Below are 22,824 nucleotides of genomic sequence, written 5' to 3'. Positions count from 1 at the left end.
CCAGGGGGTGGCATATTTCAATTAGTCTGGGTTGGGAATCCAAAATCTCTAATTTGTTTGTCCCGTATATTACCACTGCAGGTGATACTGAACGATCAGTTATTTTTCATTGACACCCTTGTAAAATGTCAGATCAAATGTGTAGTGTACTTACCTAAATTTTCAAATGTTCCAGAAACACTAGAAAAAACATAGAGCAGGGTTCTTCAACTCTGGACCTCGATTCCAAATCCAGGCCGTGTTTTCAGTTCTCCCAGGTAGTTGTTTAATAATCACTGATTCTGATTGGTCAGAGGCTTCACACCTGACTGACAGGTAAAGGAAGGCTGGAAAACCAGCAGTGCTCGGACCTTGAGTTGAATAACCCTGACGTAGAGGGTAAAATCAATAGCTTGTGATTAGAAAAAATATTTGGTATAGGTTTGATTTTTGTTTGTATTTGAAGTATTTCAGGTCCACCAACAGCAAAATGTTTTGTATGATCTATATTTTATTAATAATGTAAAAACTGAAGAATGTATTCCCAAGGTACCATTTCATGTAAGTACCTTTTCTGAGCCAGGTATTTTCCTTGTTACATTAAGAGCTCTTTGCATTAGCCTGTCCGCTCTTTATCATGTAACATCTACTCTCCAGGGAATACAGTAATGCAAGGACAGGTACACTAAAGCACATTTCCCAGTGGAGTTAATAGTTGTATAATAGTATACCACCTACTATACTTATAATATTGCAACACAACAACTGTTCTTTACCCTTATATATTTTTTTTCCACATAAATACACTAGGTGACATTAAAAATGACCTAATCTGCTGGTACAGATTCAATCTAAGTTAACGCTTGCAGGTGAATGGAGTTCACCTTGTACCAAATATGGCCATATGGTTCCTCTGCTGGTGGATTCTTAGGTAACTTCTCTCTGCGTATCGTTTGCCACAGTACGTACAGCTAAAGGGTCTCTCTCCGCTGTGAACCCGCTGGTGCATCTTCAGCTGGTGCAGGTGCGAGAAGCGCTTGTCACATTGCGTGCAGCTGAAGGGCTTCTCCCCCGTGTGGACTCGCTGATGGCGCTTAAGGTTACCAGAATGAGAAAATTGCTTTCGACACTGAGTGCAGCTGAACGGTTTCTCACCTGTATGGACTCTCTGGTGTATTTCAACTTGTTTTGGGAAATTGAATCCCTTCCCACAAAATGCACAAAAGAAGCGTTTCTCTTTTGTAGTCACCCTGCAATGAGTCTTATCCCTGTGGGGAGGGAGACAGTCTGTCGCCGAAGTGATACACTCGTCGGCGTTTGGGGTTTTGGACTCTGCCTCGTCTGCAACGCCTTTAGCTGCATGCTGCATGTGGGGGGGTCTCTGATCAGCGTGCAGCAGTAGCATGTCGACTCTCCAGCTGCGGGGCCTTGAGGATGGGCCCAGGCTGGCACGCTCCTCAGTGGCAGGAACAAGCTGCTGATCCGAGCTTCCTGCTTGCGTCGGCTGTGCCGCATCATCGCATCTTTGATGTCCAGACACATTGAACAGGTGGTGATCAGGGAGCAGTTGACCCTGCATCACGGCTCGCGCCTGTGTCAGCCTCCCCCGCTCTGTCTGAGCCTGTGGGGCCCCATCCCATGTGCGCGGGTCCCACGCATCGCATTCTGGCCCCTCTGGCTCATTGCCCTCCGCCGGGCCCTTCCCAGGCACTATAGATGGCTTCCCTGCCGATCTCTCAGCACAGCTGATGGTGAAATCCAGTTCTCCTGGAGGAAGAGGTTGGGAATGGAATTGCCAATTTAAACAAACACAGGTGATGCACTTATACAGAGCAGCTCTGACATCTTAGGCCAGTTTTTCCTGCATTTGCCATGAGCAAATTGCTGGTATTGCTGTAAGCATGCATGTGCAGGCATGTCTTTGGCAGTTTTGTACCTACTTCCTTCATCCATCCTCAGCATTTCCGGGGGAGAACTCCCTCCAGGAGCCCCATCAAGCCTCTCCTCTTTGATAAGAGCGGATGATGCTCTTCTCTCCTCCATGTGAGGCAGCTGGAACAGAAAAACTTGGAAGTTATGATCAGGGAAGCACACTGCTTCAGTATCAATAAGAAAAAAACTTAATAAGTATGACATTAACCCAATCAAACATAATTCAACAGCCATGGAATCACTTGGGTTTTAATGAACGACGACACTTTATTTATTTATTTTTTTAAAATATTGACTGAAACGCACAGCTACACTGTGTGCAAACCCATTTAGTTTGATTTTGGGTGACAGTATGTGTATGGAAGTTGGATCAACCACACATTTATGCAACATCACAGAAGAAAAAAAAAAGAAAATTACCTGATTTCTTGGTGAGAAATTGTATAAATATTGCAACATTTTTCAACAGATAAGCATTTGTATTGCACATTATTAACTACACCAGCAAAGTTAGAGAATCATGATAAGGATTCTGGAAACTGGTGGAGTCCTAGTTTTACTATAAAAGATTGCAGGTATCAAGCGAGCAGATGATCACCAGCAGTAACACTAACCAGTGAGACATTTAAAATCAAACAACAGTTAGGCACAAGAAAATCATTTTTATTACATATCAACAAATGTAAATACAGCATTTTTGAAACATTACAATTATTTTAGCAATACAAGGACATCAGACTAATAGGATTTATTTTTCCAGGACATGCACCAATGGGCTTTGATTACATATTTACATGGGATTACTTCAAACACTGGCTCAACTGAGAGTTTTTCAACTAGATTAAATCTGTAAATCAGTATCACTTGGTTGTAGAAGAACCAAGTGACCACCATGGAAAATGTGAAGACTTAGTGCTTTTATGACATTTAAGCATACCAGCAAGATTTCCTAAAACAGAAAAATACCTAAGGTTACTAGAGACTTGATAATATTACAAAAGCATCGATACGATACATCAGATGAAACTTGAAGTGCAAGTTAATTAATGCTGCAACACAAGTCAACAGTCAATGCGATTAAAATGGAAATATGAAAAATACCTCTTTTTGTAAGAGCCACCTGGATCAGCTTGCAATCATATCACAGCTCCCAAAAACTTTCCTTTGCAAACTGAGCATATGCATCACTGCAAGTCCGAAGTGTTGGTGTAGGGGAAACACTTCTATGCATCAGGATAGGAAAATGAGTCTAATGTTACATTCTTGTAAATTAGTAAATGTAATTCCTAATTCAATACGTTGCTCGTTTCTCCAAAATAAGTGAAAAACAAATCTCCCCTCTTATTTAACACTGTAAACCATCATGTGGTTTTTCTGTTGGTGTACTTTAAGGTAACTTTTCTCTCCAAATCTTTTACCACACTGCATGCAAATAAAGGGTCTCTCTCCAGTGTGGACCCGCTGGTGCATTTTCAGCTGGTGCAGATGAGAGAAGCGCTTGTCACACTGCAAGCAACTGAATGGCTTCTCTCCTGTATGAACTCTCTGGTGTCTTTTCAGGTTCCCTGACTGCGCAAATCGCTTTCGGCACTGTGTGCAGCTGAACGGTTTCTCGCCAGTGTGAACCCTTTGGTGAATCTCAACCTTCTTGGGGCAGCTGAAACCCTTCCCACAAAAGGCACATAAGAAGCGCCTCTCTCTGGAACTAGCTTTGCACTGGTTTTCACTTCTTGAAGTAGCAGAACTCACAGGAATACATCGATCTGACACTGCGTGTTTTGAGACCACTAGGCTCTCTTTACATATCATTTGAGGATTTGGTGGTGAGATATTACAACTTTCCTTCCATACCTCCATTCTCTCCCTGTCATCTCTATGCTGCCTGCGATGTACCACTGTTTCTCTGTCCCATAAATGCAAGTGAAGTTCTTCTTTAATCTGCAGAGACTCAACTTCACTGCCCGATTTCCATCCAGGAGATTTTAAACATGGTCGATGCTCACTGACACTGGCCTCTGTAACAGCAGCAGGCTGCAGCTCGGACTCAGACGGGCTTTTCAAATCAGTTTCTGTGACAAACAAATCAGCTGGATGACCTGCCTCGATTTCTCTGTGGACATAACAAGCCTTTAAGTGCCCGGCTCTCTGACACACCGTGAACTCGCAGGCCAGGCCGCTCACACCCTCCGCCCTGCACTCGGTTCCTGTAAGCAGGGGCCTCTGCTTTACACTCTCCTTCTCAGGCTCTGCCTTCAGGACAGTCTCCAATCCACTGACCTCCCAAGCACCGTGACTGCTCCTGTGCTCATCGGCAAGCTCCTCTGTGCTTTTACCGGGCGAAGTCTCTTCATCCAAAGTGGCTCTCCTTTCTCCAGCATCAGCTCCCAAATCCAAGCATTCTTAAGACAAAAAAAAAACATTTAAGAGAGGAAGCTTGCAGCTGATTTACAGTAATTCAATAGTAATCAATTTAAACATGCACACTGATATAACAGAGTTCATTATTCTTAGGGTGCATACATGAGGTAACATACCACAAATACTTTGATCAAATCGACTTACGCTCCGCAGTGATCACCATGCCCTCCTTTGGACTGTGGCTTCCAAAGTCTTCTTCTTCAGAGGTCTCCTCTTTAATCAGGCCAGGCTCAGGAATAACCTCAACAGAGTCTGCTGGCTGATAAAGTTATTGTAATGAGCTCCAGTTGCCTTTAAACGTTTAAAGAAGTTTCTCAATTTTAGTAATGTATATATAATGCAATAAAATTCTTGCTTGTGTGCTTCCTTCATACTATAATGTCAATAAAATGCCTTATTCAGTTACGGTATTTATTAAAATGGCAGACAGACTTAAACCATTTTAAAATTCACCAGTGAAAACAAAAAGCAGATAGACACAAACTGACCACATCCCTTCCTACAGCTGACTGCATTGAAGAATCTTGACTGAGGTCCATGTGACTGCTGAAAACACTTTCTTCAGGTAAAAAGTTGCCCTTCTCTGGAAAAAAAAAAAAAGTTAGTGTGTGATATCCCTCTTTCACACACACCAGAAGAAAAGTTTCTCATCTTTAAAACTTTCTCTTTGACATTCAAAGGCAGAACACGATGCTTCCCAGCACTTAATTTGACACAGAAATTAAGCTTTACTCAGCACGTTTCCCTTTGCAGGTGCAATCGTGCAGAGTGACCTGCACGCTCCAGCTGCGCGTGGACACGGCGCGGGACCCCGGCTCACCTCGCGGGGCTTGTCGCCGCGCACCACAACCTCGCGCGACCTGCAACTCCAGATTCTCCAACTTCCTCCTCAGCTGCTCGTTCTCCTTCTGGCTTTGGGACATTTCCATGCGTAATAGCGCGTATCCGTCGTCCATCAGCTTGCAGATCTCTGCCACGGCTGCGTTAGCTAACACCTCCATGATGGAGGCTACTTGTGTGTGGAAAGCAACACAACTTGACATTTTAACTACTCGGACAACGAATCTCTTTATAACGATCTATTAGAGGTGCGTTATAATTGTGTTACCCTATAATTACAAGCGGCTTATTTAATCAAATAAAATAAATAAATAATTTGTGAATGCCGTTACCTACTACATTTGCAAGCTATCGTAAAACGCAGCGGTGTCTTTCCGGCCTGTACTTCCGGGTTCGCGAAGCCAGGCGGAAGTGCGTAGCCGGTGCCGCACGGGGTTCCGGTCTCGTGGTCATAAATATCTACTTGTGTTTTTGTATAAAGGTCGCACTAATTACACATTTCATTGTTTTTTCCCCCTTTGGAGAAAAGGAAACGTCTAACTATGAGACGTAATTACTAGAAACCAGAAAACGAATAGAAATGAAACCTTTTGTCAAACGGAGAATACCGTGAGTTTTCAATAACGAGAAGTTTCCTGAGCCAACTTCTTTTTATAGCAAAAACATGAAAAATGTATTCGTATTCTCAGTCATAACCTTTATTGTCAGAGAACATATCCTGTAATAGTAAATACTCATAATAAGGATCATACACAGTCATAAACATTACACAGTAATGCTAATTAACGTTATATGGTCACCTGTTTGACGACGGTATTATACAATACCCCCAACTCCTATTCGCGGTTACACATTAGAGAAGTCTAAATATCCATTAATCAGGTCCTTAAATAACACTTATACTGTGCATGAAATTGTACTTTCTTAAGCAAGTTATCCATGAAGTAAATACTGTCTACTAGCAATAATGAAAAATACTTTAACTGTGTAACATTACTCAATTTATATACACATATAATATGTAATTGATAAAAAAAAAGTAAAAAATAATCGAGGTAGTTTTAATATTCAGTAGCCGTTAAGTGTAAACCATATTAAAATAATGGAGACTAAGCATTTGGATTGGGCATTCTCCAAACCTTCTGCCAATAGCATACCATATGCCTTATATCCTTGGCAAATGTGCATGTGTGTGTGTATATATATATATATAAAATGATTGTTCCAATTTGAAAATCTGTTACTTTCCAATATGGACGTTCTGGTGTCTTATAAGATTACCCAAGATGGAAAATGTTTTCCCACAACGTGTACAACTAAATGGCCTTTCACCTGTGTGAACAATTTGATGTACTTTAAGGCTGCAAGACTGAGAAAACCTTTTTCCACAAAGTGTACAACTGAAGCGCTTCTCCCCCGTGTGGACACTCTGATGCCGTTTTATATGACTTGACTGAGAAAAGCGTTTCCCGCACTGAGCACAACTGAACGGCTTTTCACCTGTATGGACTCGCTGATGTGTTTTAAGTTGGTGAAGGTAGGAAAATCGCTTCTCGCACTGGCTACAGCTAAATGGCTTCTCACCAGTGTGAACTCGCTGATGTCCTTTCAGATCTCGTATATGAAGAAAGCGCTTTCCACACTGTACACAACTAAATGGTTTTTCTGTTGTGTGAGGTGACTGGTATGTTTCTAAATCTTTTGATTGGCTGAAATTATTCTCATAATATGTGCATGAAAACCGCTTTTCTTTTCTGCCAACCCTAAAGTCTGTCTTTCCAGTTTTAGGAGTGACATTTTTTTTCATACATGAGGGTTTGGATTGTAACTCTGCCGTTTTTTCGCTGACTGCGATTTGGGCTTGCGGAGTACACATGCCGGTTACATTTTCTACTGAAGCGTCCTGTCTCTCCGCATTACACTGTTGAGGATGAACTCTTCCTATGACAGTTTCTTCGTTCCACAGAGAATGTATCTGAAAATCTATTTTAACATGTCCGGGGTCAATTGATGTAATTGCAGAGTTCCAGTCAATTGGACCCAAGAAGGACAAAGTGGGATCTGAAAAACCAGCCGAACCATAAGCAGCCTGCGGCTCAGTGGCACCTGAGAATGTTTTGGAATCTCCTTCTGAAGTGAAAGAGCAAGATGATTCAGCCTGTGCCCCATTGTCCTCTGGGGAGTGTAAATGCCCAGGCTGACTGTGTGTGTTATCTAGCATATACACACGGTCTTGTATGCAGTCCAGTGTGCTGCACCTTTCCACCTCATCATTAGCTCTTGGTTGTTGGAATCTGTGCTTAATACCATCGTTATTTTTTTTGCTGCCACCTTCCAATGCTCCGAGCTCCCAGTCGCTGTGCATGGGCTGCTGTTCACGAGGATCCTCCATGTCTCCCTCAGAAATTACATCTCTTTTCCCAACAGATCCTTGTTCACAGTTACTAATCAATTCCTCATGTCCTATGAAAAGGAAGCAGAAAGATACAGTGAGAACAATTCACTACAAAAGACCAAATGCTTGTATTACTGCTACTTACTTTGACCAGAGATCACCAGCCCTTGGGAATGAATGCTTCCAAAATCCTCTTCAGTTCTCTCCTCTTTGATATTTATTTGTGTGGGACTTTCTCTAACCTCTTTTGGACACTTCAAAAGGGAACATTAATAAAACACATTTAAAAGATTCACCCCCCAGAAAATAGGAAATAATTACACTTACAATTACAAAGTCTTGGGACGCTTGCTTAATTCTGTAAAAATGTTGCAAATTTATTGGTTTCATAACAAAAGTCCACTGATAAGCAATGTCTAACATACATCCTCGTAAAAAATTAAGAGACCACTCCATATTGGAGTGGAGGTGTCCTGGGGGATCTCCTCCCAAATCTGGACCAGGGCATCACTGAGTTCCTGGACAGTCTGAGATGCAACTTGGTGGTGTCGGATGGACCGAAACATAATGATCCAGAGGTGTTCTATTGGATTTAGATCAGGCAAGTGTGGTATCAATTCCTTCTTCTTCCAGGAACTGCCTGCATACTCTCGCCACAAGGCCGGGCATTGTCGTGCACCAGGAGGAACCCAGGACCCACTGCACCAGTGTAGGGTCTGACAATGGGTCCAAGGATTTCATCCCAATACCTAATGGCAGTCAAGGTGCCGTTGTCTAGCCTGTAGAGATCTGTGCGTCCCTCCATGGACATGCCTCCCCAGACCATCAGGCCACCCTCATGAAGTCTGTTTCTGATTGTTTGGTCAGAGACATTCACACCAGTGGCCCGCCCGAGGTCATGTTGTAGGGCTCTGGCAGTGCTCATCCTGTTCCTTCTTGCACAAAGGAGCAGATACCAGTCCTGCTGATGGGTTAAGGACCTTCTATGGCCCTGTCCAGCTCTCCGAGAGTTACTGCCTGTCTCATGGAATCTCCTCCATGACCTTGAGACTGTGCTGGGAAACACAGCAAACCTTCTGGCAATGGCACGTATTGATGCACCATCCTGGAGGAGTTGGACTACCTGTGCAACCTCTGTAGGGTGCAGGTATCACCTCATGCTACCAGTGACACTGATCATAGCCAAATCCAGAACTAGTGAAAAAACAGTCAGAAAAGATGAGGAGGGAAAAATGTCAGTGGTCTGCACCTGTTAAACCATTCCTGTTTTAGGGGTCATCTCATTGTTGTCCCTCTGGTGCACCTGTTGTTAATTTTATTAACACCAAAGTAGCTGAAACTGATTAACAACCCCCATCTGCTACTTAACTGATCAGATGAATATCCAAGAAGTTTAACTGACTTGATGCTATATTCTGATTAAAAAGTGTTCCTTTAATGTATTTCAGCAGTGTGTATAAAATTCACAGTTGCACATCCATACATTGAGAAAAGAGTGAAACTAAAATTTTGCTGTGGTCTCAATTTTTTCCATGACTGTATCTACTCATATCTTCCACACAGATATAATTCCCATGGAAAGATTCCAAATTCGAATATTTCCAAAATCCCCAAATTTTCCAAAATTCTGAAAATTTTCCAGCCCTTTGCAACCCTACCACCATTCACACCTACAGGCAATATGATAACTCAGATTATATTTTTGGACTGTGGGGTGAAACCCCACGAGGACATGGGGAGAACACACACACACACACAGAGCTATGGAGGAGACTTGAATCTAGGCCCAGGAATGTGAGGCAACAGTACTAACCACTATAGTAGTGTAAAAAAGATAACTCATTTTATGGTTTAAGTTTGTAAACACCAAAACATCTAATAAAATCCCATAATCCTAGGCACCTGACGGAAATCGAATGGTACTTTCATATCAGTGATGTCAATATTTTAAGTAGTATATGTAAACTATAGATACATAGCAGCAGCTCATGGTGCCCACACTATCAGCTCGTTTTCATCCTCCGGGTGTCCCATTGTGCTGCCTGGGAAAGGGAAGGGCGATCCTACGTTTGATGAACTGATTCTTATGAAGGATGGACGGACAAACAGACCTCGTCCTGTATGGTGTCCGGCGGCACTGAAGCGTCTTCCCCGTCCAGCCTTCCGTCCGTTTGCAGACTGCTGTGTGTAACTTGCGCTTCATTTGAAAAACAGTCTATATGCGAAACACAAAAACGGAACATCTGTTTGTTAGCAAATAACTCGGTCTCGTCTGTAAATGCACGGACACCTGCCTGTGAAGGTACTGCATCCTGCAGGGATGTATGTATTGCAGCGGTGCATCTTGCCTTTGTTGCTGCCGTGCATACGGGGGGCTCCCGCACCGCCGTCCGCCTCAACGGCCCTTTGCGCCGTCAGCTGGGCGATGTGCAGCTCCAGCGTTTGCATTTTGCTCCTGAGGACGGCGTTCTCCTTCTGGCTGCGTGTTATTTCCAGGCGCAGGGTAACGCAGCTCTCCTCGACTACTTTGTAGATGTCAGCCACGGCGGCGCTGGCCAACGCCTCCATGACGGAGGCCAGCTGTGCGCGGATTGCGGCGGGGCTCGGCGTGGCGTACAGCATACCTGACCGTTCGCAACGACTGCCCAATCGCCAAGAAGAATATTTATAATTACAGGGCAAATGATTTATCCGGAATAAGCTAAAAGACTTTACATTAGCCCCTACAACGTAACAGACCAGCAAGCTACTAGAATACGACTATGGCTTACAGCCAGACATCTGACAGGGAGGTTAACATGCTACCGTAAATACAGGAAATTAAGCGCAAATAAAATGGGTCCGTTACCACATTCACTACCAATTTGCTCGCTAAATTATACCACATATATATGTTGCAGGTTTAAATGCTTTTAATTATTAAATAACACACAATATTCTCATTAGTATGTATACACATTTTTTAAACAAATATAAGTGTACGAGTAGTCAATAAAACACATACGTAACCACAAAAACAGTGAGAAACACACACACACACACACACACACACACACACCAATCCATCTTCCAAATGCTTGAGTAGGATTTCTTATATTCAATCAATCAAATAAATGACCTTTTCATAAAGACTGATGTGAACTAATTGTGACATACTTTACATGGATATATGTAATAACAAAGCATTTGCCAACAAAGCAATATTTTACAATAAATATGTCACTCTAGACTGGAACCTGTAAATCCGTTAATTTCTTATTAAAGATGCCCTCAGGTATAAAAAAATATTTTTAATAACTTTTAACAAATAGGCGGGTGATTATGACTCATAACTTGGCTTACACTAACAGGGTTAAAATGTTGCTCTCACTGACTGCTTACTTAATCACTACCTGTTTAAACATGTATAAAACATGAACTTACACTTGTAATAATGGTACTTATTCAATGAATTATAAAACAAACAAAACAGAATGTGGTTGAATTTCACAATTTTTTTTATCGGCATGACAACTAAAATGCAGTGTCTAAAATACTGTGCTGTTGTTTTTTCACTAACAGTTTAATCCAGGGTAATTAATTCAATTTTCATTTGGAACCAAGGTTACCACCTTCCTTGCGACTGGAAGACAGACAGACAGATGGATGGATGGATGGACAGAAGGTTGGCATACATGGCGGCGTGTCAGGCTAGAAGGCGGAGCTCTGTCTTAAGTGATGTTGCCCTACAACTACACTGGCACAATTTCTGAGGCCATCTTTGCTGAGCAATCCCTTTTTATAGTTATGCTAAAGAGAGAATTTTTCATACACATTTTAAGAATTACGCACCACACTCAGCAAGTGCGATTAAAAAGAGCAAATTAAACCAGAACATATCCCATGCTCTCTTCTATCTCAGAGAGTTTAATGGGAGAAACATAGCCAACTGAAATCTATGCAGTACATTCACTATATGTTGTATGAAACTAACAAGGCATCCCTATGATGCAAATTTAAGTGATTTTTCTCCAGTATGAACACTCTGGTGTCTTTTAAGATGATTGGAGCGAGTAAAGCTTTTGCCACACTGTGTGCAGCTGAACGGCTTCTCGCCAGTGTGGATTCGCTGGTGTACATTAAGGTAACCTGACTGCCCGAAACACTTCCCACAGTGCTGGCACCGGAAGGGCTTCTCGCCGGTGTGAACCCTCTGGTGCACTTTCAGATAACTCGGCTGCCGGAAGCGCTTATCACAGAGCAGGCAGCTGAAGGGCTTCTCACCGGTGTGACGCCTCTCATGCATTTCCAACTTATTGTGAAAACTGAATCCCATACCACAGTATTTACAGAAGAACCTTTTCTCCCTCAAGTTAACTCCATAATGGGGCTTCATGTTTTCTGACAGTGTATCGAAAGGATTAACATCACTGCCATTGTCATCAGTCTGAAGTCCATTATGTTTCGTAACTTTTCCTCTGGTGGTCCTTCTGTTCACCTCAGAGCTCATCTCACAGTCCCTCACTGGTACCGAGTCACTCAGTACAGTTGGCTTCCCCTGGGATGACTTGAAAGAAGAGACATCGTCTCCTACGTCTTGCAGAGTGATGGAAACTGGCAGCAGCTTTGAGTGGAATGACAGCTTCTCTGATCCAGCATCAGTAACAAATGAGCAAAATGGATCAGCAACATCTAGATCAGTTTTTTCTTGCAACACAAACTTCCGCTGATGTAATTTCTCATGCATCAAATAATCAGGGTCAAAGCTGTCTATGCCTCCTACACTTTGTTCACATCCATGATGTTCAAACCCCTGGTTCAAAGCCTCCATTTCCGGATCTTCCTTAAGGATAACCTCTGATCCAGCGCAGTCGTGAAATGTGTGCTGGCTCCTGTTCTGTTTATTTTTTGAAAGTGTAAATCCATCTACAGAATCTGTCCCTGACTTTATATGACCTGGAGGGAAGAAAAAAATCAACAAATATCATCAGCTGCCCAGCCTGCAGAACATACACTCACCTAAAGGATTATTAGGAACACCATACTAATACGGTGTTTGACCCCCTTTCGCCTTCAGAACTGCCTTAATTCTACGTGGCATTGATTCAACAAGGTGCTGAAAGCATTCTTTAGAAATGTTGGCCCATATTGATAGGATAGCATCTTGCAGTTGATGGAGATTTGTGGGATGCACATCCAGGGCACGAAGCTCCCGTTCCACCACATCCCAAAGATGCTCTATTGGGTTGAGATCTGGTGACTGCGGGGGCCATTTTAGTACAGTGAACTCATTGTCATGTTCAAGAAACCAATTTGAAATGATTCGAGCTTTGTGACATGGTGCATTATCCTGCTGGAAGTAGCCATCAGAGTATGGGTACATGGTGGTCATAATGGGATGGACATGGTCAGAAACAATGCCCAGGTAGGCCGTGGCATTTAAACGATGCCCAATTGGCACTAAGGGGCCTAAAGTGTGCCAAGAAAACATCCCCCACACCATTACACCACCACCACCAGCCTGCACAGTGGTAACAAGGCATGATGGATCCATGTTCTCATTCTGTTTATGCCAAATTCTGACTCTACCATTTGAATGTCTCAACAGAAATCGAGACTCATCAGACCAGGCAACATTTTTCCAGTCTTCAACTGTCCAATTTTGGTGAGCTCGTGCAAATTGTAGCCTCTTTTTCCTATTTGTAGTGGAGATGAGTGGTACCCGGTGGGGTCTTCTGCTGTTGTAGCCCATCCGCCTCAAGGTTGTGCGTGTTGTGGCTTCACAAATGCTTTGCTGCATACCTCGGTTGTAACGAGTGGTTATTTCAGTCAAAGTTGCTTTTCTATCAGCTTGAATCAGTCGGCCCATTCCCCTCTGACCTCTAGCATCAACAAGGCATTTTCGCCCACAGGACTGCCGCATACTGGATGTTTTTCCCTTTGCACACCATTCTTTGTAAACCCTAGAAATGGTTGTGCGTGAAAATCCCAGTAACTGAGCAGATTGTGAAATACTCAGACCGGCCTGTCTGGCACCAACAACCATGCCACGCTCAAAATTGCTTAAATCACCTTTCTTTCCCATTCTGACATTCAGTTTGGAGTTCAGGAGATTATCTTGACAAGGACCACACCCCTAAATGCATTGAAGCAACTGCCATGTGATTGGTTGATTAGATAATTGCATTAATGAGAAATTGAACAGGTGTTCCTAATAATCCTTTAGGTGAGTGTACTTCCATTTATGAACCTTTGATAATATTGAAAGTAGCTGCATGACACACAGGCAGAATGACTATACACAGTACATACATGCGTGATACACATGCATGCTACACACATGTACTCTACACATTCATGCTACATATACATACATTACATACACACACTACATATACATGTACTCCACACATGCTACATACATGCATGCTACACACATGCATGCTAGACACACGCACTCTACAGATACACTGTGCACACACGCACTCTACATACACACACTCTACACATACGCATGCTACACACACACACACACACACTGTTCACACACACACACTACACACATACTGTGCACATATGCATGCTACACACATGCACTCTAAAAACACAAACTGTGAAAACACGCATGCAACACACATGCACTCTACACACATGCTACACACACGTGCTCTGCCATCATGCATTCTGCGTAAATGCGCTCTGCATACATGCACTCTGCATACCCTCCTTCCTGCTCTTCAGCCCTGTCTGAGCGTCGGCCGCGTCCCCCTCAGCTCCCTCTTCCTTGATCTGAAGTATCTTATGCTCCCCGACTTCCAGGTTTACTGACTGTGAAAGAGAATGAGGTGGACAACCTGCCTGAAAGCCTTGATTCATTCTCAAACTAGCAGAAAGAGCAACTGGTTTTTAATGAAGCTAGTGCTGATCTGATTCAAGAAAATAATAAAAGGAATTAAGGTCGGACATTTCAGGCAGAATTGTTAAATAATTTTTTTTGCCAGTCATTGAATAATATTTGATTAACCCTGCTCCCATGACAGAGAAACACGTACAAAGTAAGGATCAAAAAATTATAATTTTTTCCATGCAAAACAAGATATTAAATGGTGCTGCAAAACGGTTAACATAAAATGAAAAAGCAGGTAGAATTAAATTGAAACTGAAATTAAATTAAAGAGATAGCTAAAGTTCAGTAGCATACAACAGCATTTAATAGCATGTGATTTGGACAGTTACGGTGAGTAGCGATGTCTTTAATGCAAAACGATTGTCCCACAGTAAATAATACACACTGATGGAGAGATACCTGAAAGTGGACATAGTAGGACATAGTAGCGGGTGTATCGCTTAGTGTAACATGTGCAGGAGAATGGGCAGCGCTGCCAGTCGTGTAATGACCAACTATCCATATCTAACTTGTAATACAGTATGGATACAGTAATGTATATGCAATGAACAGGTAAAATACAGAGATGCACTCAAATTGACTTGCGTCCGGTTGGCCCGGTCCCAAACACGAACGGAAATTGACACAAGACTGTATATTGCAAAAAAAAAAAAAGAGTATCTAACATAGTTATAGCCAAAGAGAACTTATTATCTACCAATAGCCAGTCTTTACAGGGAAAGGCAAATAAGTAGTTCACATTCTGGTTAACTCATCAAAAAAGTCTCTACTGGTATACTGACTAGTCACTCATCACACCAGACATAGTTAGAGATGAATGGATAGGGGGGTGGAGTCTTTACTGTGGGGGCGATGGCAAACTATTCATGACTGAAGCCAATAAATACACATTTATTATAGGGGAGTAAAAAAAGTATTTTGGAGAAATTTATCCATGATTACTACACACACATGTCCTGTATAAATCGAACAAAAGTGGAGGATATACTTATTAAAATAGATGTAATACTATTACAATGGTTTATATACATACCACAGTGTGTACGTATGAAAAATGAAATAATTTAGCAGCATAAAACATAAAACAACCATGTGTAAATAGTAGCGTCCCGACAAAGTTTGCTAAGCTGACCTCCGTCAATATAAGTGGCTGCACTCGAACATCCTCCCCCGCTGTCATTACGGGATCTCCATTGACCTCCAGACCTGGGACATCTTCTGTAGATGGCTGTTGTTCTGAAAGCAGGTCAGCGAATGATTTAGGGTAGCGCAATGCATTACCGATTCGCTGACATCCGACAGCGCCGATCTTACCTCTATGACCATTTGCAGGCTCTCTGCCCCTCGGAGCTGCCTCAACTGCTTCCTCCAGAGCTCCCGGCGTCTTGCTGCGCTCCAGTGACGCCTGTATCTCCATCAGCCGCAGCTTCGTCCTCAGCTCCTCATTCTCCTTCTGGCTGCGTGATATTTCGAAGCGCAGCACCGTGTATCCATCGTCCACCAGCTTGCAGATCTCCGCCACGGCCGCGTTGGCTAGCTCCTCCATGATGGAGCCGAGCTGCGCGTAAAAACGGTCGCAGCCCGACATGGTGGCTGCGGGAACCCGAGCAGCGCGTCTCACCGTGTACACCCGCGACACTGTTTCTTCGGCTCAGGAATTTGAATAAAACCACTTTAAAGCGGCGCGTTCCTGCCCGAGTTGCGCCGTCTTCTTATTAAGTCTGTGTACAGATACATGCACCCAATACCGGCGTGAAGCCTGGGACGGATCGACCTACACGAACTACCGTAAATATCCGAAAACCAAGCGCATCCCTGCCATCGGACTTGGTGTATAGGGCTCATAGTCAAGTTAAGATACTTATCCCTTATTCTTAGAATTTGGAGGTATTTTTCGTTGTATGCTTTATATTTTGACATTATACATGGTTTTACATTATACGTAACCCCTCCCCCCGTGATAGATTTGTGGAAGGACTACCTAATACTTATACGTAAAGTACAACAGTACAGCTATGTCAAGTGTGTTTTAGAAAAAATGAACTGAGTCGAATTAAAATTTGAGTTTACTATTTTAATCATTTTCGAAATTATGAGATCTATAACCAACACTATAAATGGCAGGTTAATAAGTGTGTGATAATAATAATAATGTAATTCAAGACTTCTACAAATGTTGGTGTGTGGCTCTGTAGATTAGGACTCAAAAGGTTGCTGGTTCAAATCTCATGGTCTTCAGAGTGATGTCACTGTTGGTACCTGAGCAAGACCCTCATCCCCAGTCATTTCAGGGACGCCGGCTGAGCCCACTCTCTGATCCTCACTTGTATATCAATTGGAACAAAAGTATAAATAAATTCTACTCTGCGTATCTATTTTATTAGAACAATTTAACTTCAGAATTTTGCTGACAAATACTGCAGTAAAACTGAATCTGCATCCTTCAGAGCTTCACTTCGTCTCAACCTGTCTCCACTACGAATGGCACATGCATCAGATGAATTTGCTTGAGGTGCTTTTTAAGGTAGCATAAACGAGTAAAGCACTTTCCACACTGCAGGCAGCTGAATGGTTTGTTTCCAGTGTGGACACTCTGGTGCCTCTTACAGGTGCTTGAATCAGAAAAGCTCTTCCCACACTGCAGGCAGCTGAATGGTTTTTCTCCAGTATGAACATTTTGGTGTTTTTTCAGATTGCTCGAACCAGCAAATTTCTTCCCGCAATGCAAACAGCTAAATGGTTTTTCACCTGTGTGAATTCTCAGGTGTGTCTTAAGGACATTTCTATAGGCAAAATCCTTTCCACAAAACATACACAGAAAGTGCCTCTTTTTCAAACTGCCTCTGCTGGACTTTCCAGCAATGCTTGATGGGGTGAAACTTTCGCTGGCAGTGTGGGATCCCTTCATTTGTGAGCACTTGATGAACTGGGGGCTTCCAGAGGCCAGATCTCCAGCTGCATGCCCTGCCCTCTCAGTCATGGCATTGCTGGCCTGTTGCGTAGCAAAAGGTCCACAATGAAGGTTCCTGCCAATCAGTGGACGGCCAGAGCCCCCTCTGTTCAAAACCTCTGCTCTTTGCCGGGATGCTCTGTATAGGAGATTGTGACTTGCAGCCTGTCTCGCAGGCTCTGCTTTGAGCCCAACAGCGTCACGGTCACTGAGCCTGTTCCCAAAGTGACTGTTCGCACTGCAATCCCTTTCGTCGCCTTCCATTTCCAACAGTTTGAAACCTGGTGAATGTAAGTAGCTGTATAAATATTTGGAATTGCAAATTTCAAGCACATCCATTTAAAAGGCATTCATCATCAACAATCACTGCTTATGACACCAAGAGCAAATCTATCAAGAAATGTTTAAAAAAATGTCTAATAAAATGTCATCAGATTCAAGTGTTACTTGGACTTCTGTCCACAATTTTTACATTAATAAGAGCAGCATGTTTTTTTTACTGTACTTCTCCCAATAAGTTCCCCATATAATATGCTGGAAGACACTGCTTACATTATATCACCAAATATATATATATATATAACACACATATGTAGTGAGAGAGGAGTTATTGCCATTAAAATGGCCTTTTATTAATATTCTGGGTGGAAATTCCAGTAATATCAAAATTTGTTTAGGATAATAGGGTCTTCGCATACATGGTGAATTTCATAAATGTTTGTATTTTACATGCACACTTGTCCATCTTCTAGTTGTTCATTCAAACTGGGGGTGGGATTTATTACAATGGAATTCCAATTATATAATGTTCAGCTAAATGATGTTTGGATCTGGTCCTTCTCTGCTGTGAACATTCTGATGTAGTTTAAGATTGGCCATTCTTGTAAACTGCTTCCCACACAGTGAGCACCGAAATGGTTTCTCCCCTGTGTGAATTCTCTGATGCCGTTTAATATGACCCAGCTGTGAGAACTGTTTCCCGCACTGTGTGCAGCTGAAGGGTCGCTCCCCTGTGTGCACCCTCTCGTGCGCCTTGAGGTGGCATGACTGCATGAAGCGCTTCCCACACTGGGCGCAGCAAAACGGTCTCCTTCCCGTGCTACTCCGGGGTACTTCAGAGATTTCGGGAGAGCCGATAGCATGCTCACAGTTTGTGTGAAGGCACGGCCTCTGTGTGCAAGACCTGGGGAGAATCATAACATTTCTGGGCAGACTAAAGCTTCCATCGGATATATCTGAAGAATCAGCAGTGTTCGGCCTCATCGCAAGGTCGGCATGTGATGGGAACGACATGTCCGCCTTAATCCCCTCCAAATGGCTGCTTGTGTGCTCTGTGATAACAGAAATCACATGCAACTCAGAGCTGGATTCCTCTGTCCCACCTTGGGTGATGCCAGATGCTGTTTCACAGTTTCTTGTACAGTCCAGATAGTCCTCCTGGTCCCTGTGGGTGCTTCCTCCCCAGGGTGCATGACCTTCTCCTTGCCTCACGGGGGCAACACTGAGCACAGCCTCAGCTTTGAGATCGTCCTTAAAGGTGCACATGGCTCTTTGGCGCTGAGCTCGATCTTCTGCGTTTTCCACACATGCAAGATGAGTCTGTTTGAGTGTAGCTGTCGTCTTTTCAGCGTCAAGCTGCACGTCTCCTGGGCGTTAAACACTATGTAAGTATCGTGGTGACAATACAAGCCGCGCGGTGACACACTTACACCACGTGGCTAGTTAGCATTAGCTCACACAGGCTTTCCCCATTTGTCGTCGCGTAATGCGCCGTTACGTACGGGTGCCTGTCAGGGCTCAGAAGGCCGGCAAGCGTCCGACTGTACTTACTGTCCTGAGCGAGCCGCCCTGCTTCACCAAGTCCTGCGTCCCCCATGGCTTCAGCAGCTGCCTCCTTCTTAATCACCGGCAACCCAGGGCCACTCAGCTCCATGTGTGCGAGCTAAAAAGAGGGACAAAAATACTAACCATCACGGACGCAGCGTCATCCAGGCAGCCACAAGCACCACGACTGGAAAAAAATCAATCACCTTTATCAGAAGAAGCTTAAAATTAACGCTAAGATAAAATTACTACATTATGTCTCATTAACAGAATGCATAATGTTAATCACAATGGCTTTAGTGTGGAATCCATGGACTGCTGTATGAAAACATCTTCCTTCACTGGACCAAAACTAAAAGTGATCATTCAGAATTAGGTAGCAGTTCTGTAGAAAATCATGAAAATCCCCAATAAATTTACTGTTAATCAAATGCACAGAACATGGCAGAAGACGACTGTATATATTATAAAAAGAAAGCAAAAACGCTGGGTTGGTTATGTATGACCGACTTATCACTACTTTGCTTCCATTAAGCGCCCATACAGAGAGCTGTGGGAACTGCACTCTTATGAAACCAAATATCCTGGCAGGTGACACATTTAAACAGATTTATTTAACTATTCACATAATAAATGCATGCAGACTATGCATAGAAAAACACACTTTAACATTATGTGATTTACAATCAAAACATTTAGAGAGACAAAAACTCACACAGTACAGTTGAGATTTTAACTGAAGCATTAACACGTAGTATGACTTTAAAGCGTGTAATCTCTGTGGTAATGTTTCTGGTGTCTTTTAAGGTTGCTTGGGTGAGAGAAGCTCCGCCCACAGAGCAAGCAGCCAAATGGCTTCTCTCCTGTATGGACATACTGATGAACCTTAAGCTGACTCGGACAAACAAAACACTTCCCACACAACAAGCACGCAAAGGGTCTCTCTCTCTTGTGAGTACTCTGATGTTTCTTAAGCTTCATCGAAGACATGAAACTCTTGCCACACTGGGTACAGCTGGATGGTCCCTCTCTTGCGTGCGAACCCGCCTGCACGTTTAAAGCAGAGCAATGAGTGAACAATTTCCCATAATTCCTGCTGGAAAAAGACTTTTCTCCTTTATGAGCTCTGTCACCTCTTTCAAGATGTCCTTGACATTTGAAATCTTTCCAACAAAATTTGCTACCGAGTCTTTTCTTTCCTGTGCTAAATTTGTGGTGGCCATTAAATCGTTGCAATACGGGAAGGTGTCTCTGGTCTGGGCCGGGGTCCCCCAGCAGGACTCCCTCCCTATCCTTGCTTTCATCGTCTCTCCTTTGTGGGGCATATTGGGAATCGCCCAAACTCTCATCTTCCTTTTTAATAAGTGCCAAGTCAGTCTTTACAGCTTCTGGAGTGAACTCTGGAGCACTTAGAGGGGACAGGCTACTGGTACCACTGGTCTCTATAGGAGGAACAGTCTGTGTCGACAGGCTCTCCGAGTCCATGTCTGCAGCATTAGAGCCGTCGCCAGGCTCAGGGCCAGAGCTCCCGGGGGTGAAGCAGCTCCCCAGGTGCCCGGCTCTCTGACACACCGTGAACTCGCAGGCCAGGCCGCTCACACCCTCACCCCAGCTCAAATGCTGGAGTGTCTGGTCCATGAGGCCAGCCTCCAGTCCACTGACCTCCATGGCTCCGGTCCCATCCAGGTCTCCGAACACTTCTGTGCCCCGCGTGGTGGAGGCACAGCTGTCTAAATCGGTGAGTGATTCACCAACATCCGTTTCTGGTCCCTCCATGCCTAGGGGACAGACACAAATAAAACATGGACTGTAACACGAGTCTCACCAACACACTATCAAGTAAGGAAAGTAAAGTGATAAGATTATATATTAGCAATTATATATAAAATCCAAACTGAAGCCATATACAGTTAAACATAGAATTATTCATGCAACCAAGACCAAAAATCAGCCCTGGTGCCAGGGTGGGACAAGGAAATCTGGCGGTGGGGGTGGGGCAATTAAATAAAGACATATTCAGAAGAAACAGGATGTTTTTGCCTTTCGTCAGCTGCAAAAGTTTTTTGTGCATCAGTAAAACAGAGGCAGAAACAGGAATAACATGTAGACATATAACAGGCAGACAACCAGGGATACAAGCAGCATTGGGGAATGTGCAGGGTAGCACATATTCTTAGCTGGGTCCTGAATGAAAGTGGTGGAAGGCAGGATGATACACAGTAAGCTAAACAATACTAACAGAAATTACTTTGGCCACAAATATTTATGGATTTTGGCAAGTCCTCTTCCAGCATCTCCTTTTTGATTTTGGACAAGTCTGATGTGTCTTCCTGTACGACAAGAAAGAGCAACTGGTTAGTTTTAGCTCTGCATTTAATACACTTTCTTAAAAAGTATGTACAGATATCTGAGTAGCAATACTACTTATGAATAGGGTCGCAAAAGGGCGGAAAATTTCCAGTAAATTTCCATGGGAAGTAGGGTTACAAAAGGGCGGAAAATTTTTGGAAACCTTCCAGAAACTTTCCACAGGAAGTTAAGCTGGGGAATTTTGGAAAGACTGAACTCTGTGGATCTCCATGCGAGCTGTCAGATAAGGCAAAGAAAGCAAACTATATGAATAATACAACATAGAATATGACTTATAAGCAGTGTGTTTTGATGCAGACACTGGCGTTTTGCACACAAAATTTCTCACAAGCACTTGGCTACACAATAATATCCCTATTAGTCAACATGTTTTTTTCAGTTACATTGAAGTTCCCTGTTATAGGCTAATGTCTAATGTTGCTCATTTCCAATTAATTCCCATATATTCCCATGGAAACTTTACAATTTCCCGGAATTTTGCAACCCTAGTTATGAATGGTGATACACAGTCAATGCGACTGCACTGACCTGGTCTACGATGAGGATGGGCCGGACAGGGCTCGTCCCGGCCCCGTCGGCAGCCTGCGGATCTTCCGTGAAGCTAAAATCCAGTTGTTCCCTTAATACCGCCTCTTCGTCTACGTCCAAATGAAGAAAACCGAAGTGACAATTAGTGTCATTTCATTATCAGCTGTCAGCCACCATAGCGCTGGGTTCAAATACATAACGAATTTATTTAAATACTCCTAGTGCGAATAGTATTATTTATTATTAATATTATCATTATTGTGAGCCGATCACTGGCGCATCTTAGCCGCCGCCGACCTGCCGGGGTCGGGTCCACTCCGCTTGCCGCCCCGCAGCCAGCCATTTGCAGCCGCCTCCTCAGCTCCCGGTTCTCCGTCTTACACCGGCACATCTCCAGGCGTAACTCCGCGTAACCATCGTCCACTAGCCGGCAGATCTCCGCCACGGCCGCGTTGGCCAGCACCTCCATGATGGAAGCAAGCTGCGTGTGAAAGGCGCTGCGGCTCGACATCGTTACAGGCAGCTCAACGTCGCTTCCAAACGCTGCGAGGAAATGGTTATATGATATTAAATTATGGACAAAAACAAACACGATTCACTTAGCCGTCATCGCACATACTCGCTTTCGCTTCTTCCTGCTCTTAAAACAGCGAAACCGGAGTGCTGGCGCCACCTGTCTCCGCGGAGGTCAGAAGCCATCTT

General features: G+C 43.5%; 3 protein-coding genes across 4 annotated transcripts; all 3 read right to left on the bottom strand.

Moving 5' to 3' along the window:
• Positions 1 to 470: 470 nt before the first annotated feature.
• LOC111861063 (uncharacterized) lies at positions 471 to 5,585 on the bottom strand. Its single transcript, XM_023845371.2, has 6 exons — positions 5,150 to 5,585; positions 4,818 to 4,912; positions 4,474 to 4,588; positions 4,189 to 4,310; positions 1,920 to 2,031; positions 471 to 1,746 (listed from the first exon to the last, which is right to left on the bottom strand). Exons 1-6 carry the CDS (start codon positions 5,370 to 5,372, stop codon positions 860 to 862), a joined length of 1,554 nt encoding a protein of 517 aa, XP_023701139.2. The 5' UTR covers positions 5,373 to 5,585; the 3' UTR covers positions 471 to 859.
• Positions 5,586 to 5,845: 260 nt separating this feature from the next.
• On the bottom strand, positions 5,846 to 10,362 carry LOC111861058 (uncharacterized). Of its 2 annotated transcripts, XM_023845357.2 has the most exons (4): positions 9,913 to 10,362; positions 9,676 to 9,779; positions 7,710 to 7,818; positions 5,846 to 7,632 (listed from the first exon to the last, which is right to left on the bottom strand). In XM_023845357.2, exons 1-4 carry the CDS (start codon positions 10,184 to 10,186, stop codon positions 6,410 to 6,412), a joined length of 1,710 nt encoding a protein of 569 aa, XP_023701125.2. In that variant the 5' UTR covers positions 10,187 to 10,362; the 3' UTR covers positions 5,846 to 6,409. The 2 variants fall into 2 exon arrangements, with proteins under 2 accessions (XP_023701125.2, XP_023701126.1); XM_023845358.2 differs by having other exon boundaries at positions 7,491 to 8,758.
• Positions 10,363 to 10,783: 421 nt separating this feature from the next.
• On the bottom strand, positions 10,784 to 22,791 carry LOC111861043 (uncharacterized). Its single transcript, XM_072707094.1, has 11 exons — positions 22,420 to 22,791; positions 22,123 to 22,232; positions 21,464 to 21,554; positions 20,887 to 21,002; positions 19,231 to 19,342; positions 18,783 to 19,046; positions 16,917 to 17,681; positions 15,765 to 16,100; positions 15,583 to 15,686; positions 14,266 to 14,371; positions 10,784 to 12,499 (listed from the first exon to the last, which is right to left on the bottom strand). The coding sequence occupies exons 1-11, from the start codon at positions 22,631 to 22,633 to the stop codon at positions 11,547 to 11,549; spliced, it is 3,171 nt and encodes a 1,056-aa protein (XP_072563195.1). The 5' UTR covers positions 22,634 to 22,791; the 3' UTR covers positions 10,784 to 11,546.
• Between the last annotated feature and the right edge of the window lie 33 nt (positions 22,792 to 22,824).

This window comes from Paramormyrops kingsleyae, chromosome 25 (assembly GCF_048594095.1).
Source record: "Paramormyrops kingsleyae isolate MSU_618 chromosome 25, PKINGS_0.4, whole genome shotgun sequence".
Taxonomy (NCBI): domain Eukaryota; kingdom Metazoa; phylum Chordata; class Actinopteri; order Osteoglossiformes; family Mormyridae; genus Paramormyrops; species Paramormyrops kingsleyae.
This window is presented reverse-complemented; position numbering and strand designations above follow the sequence as displayed.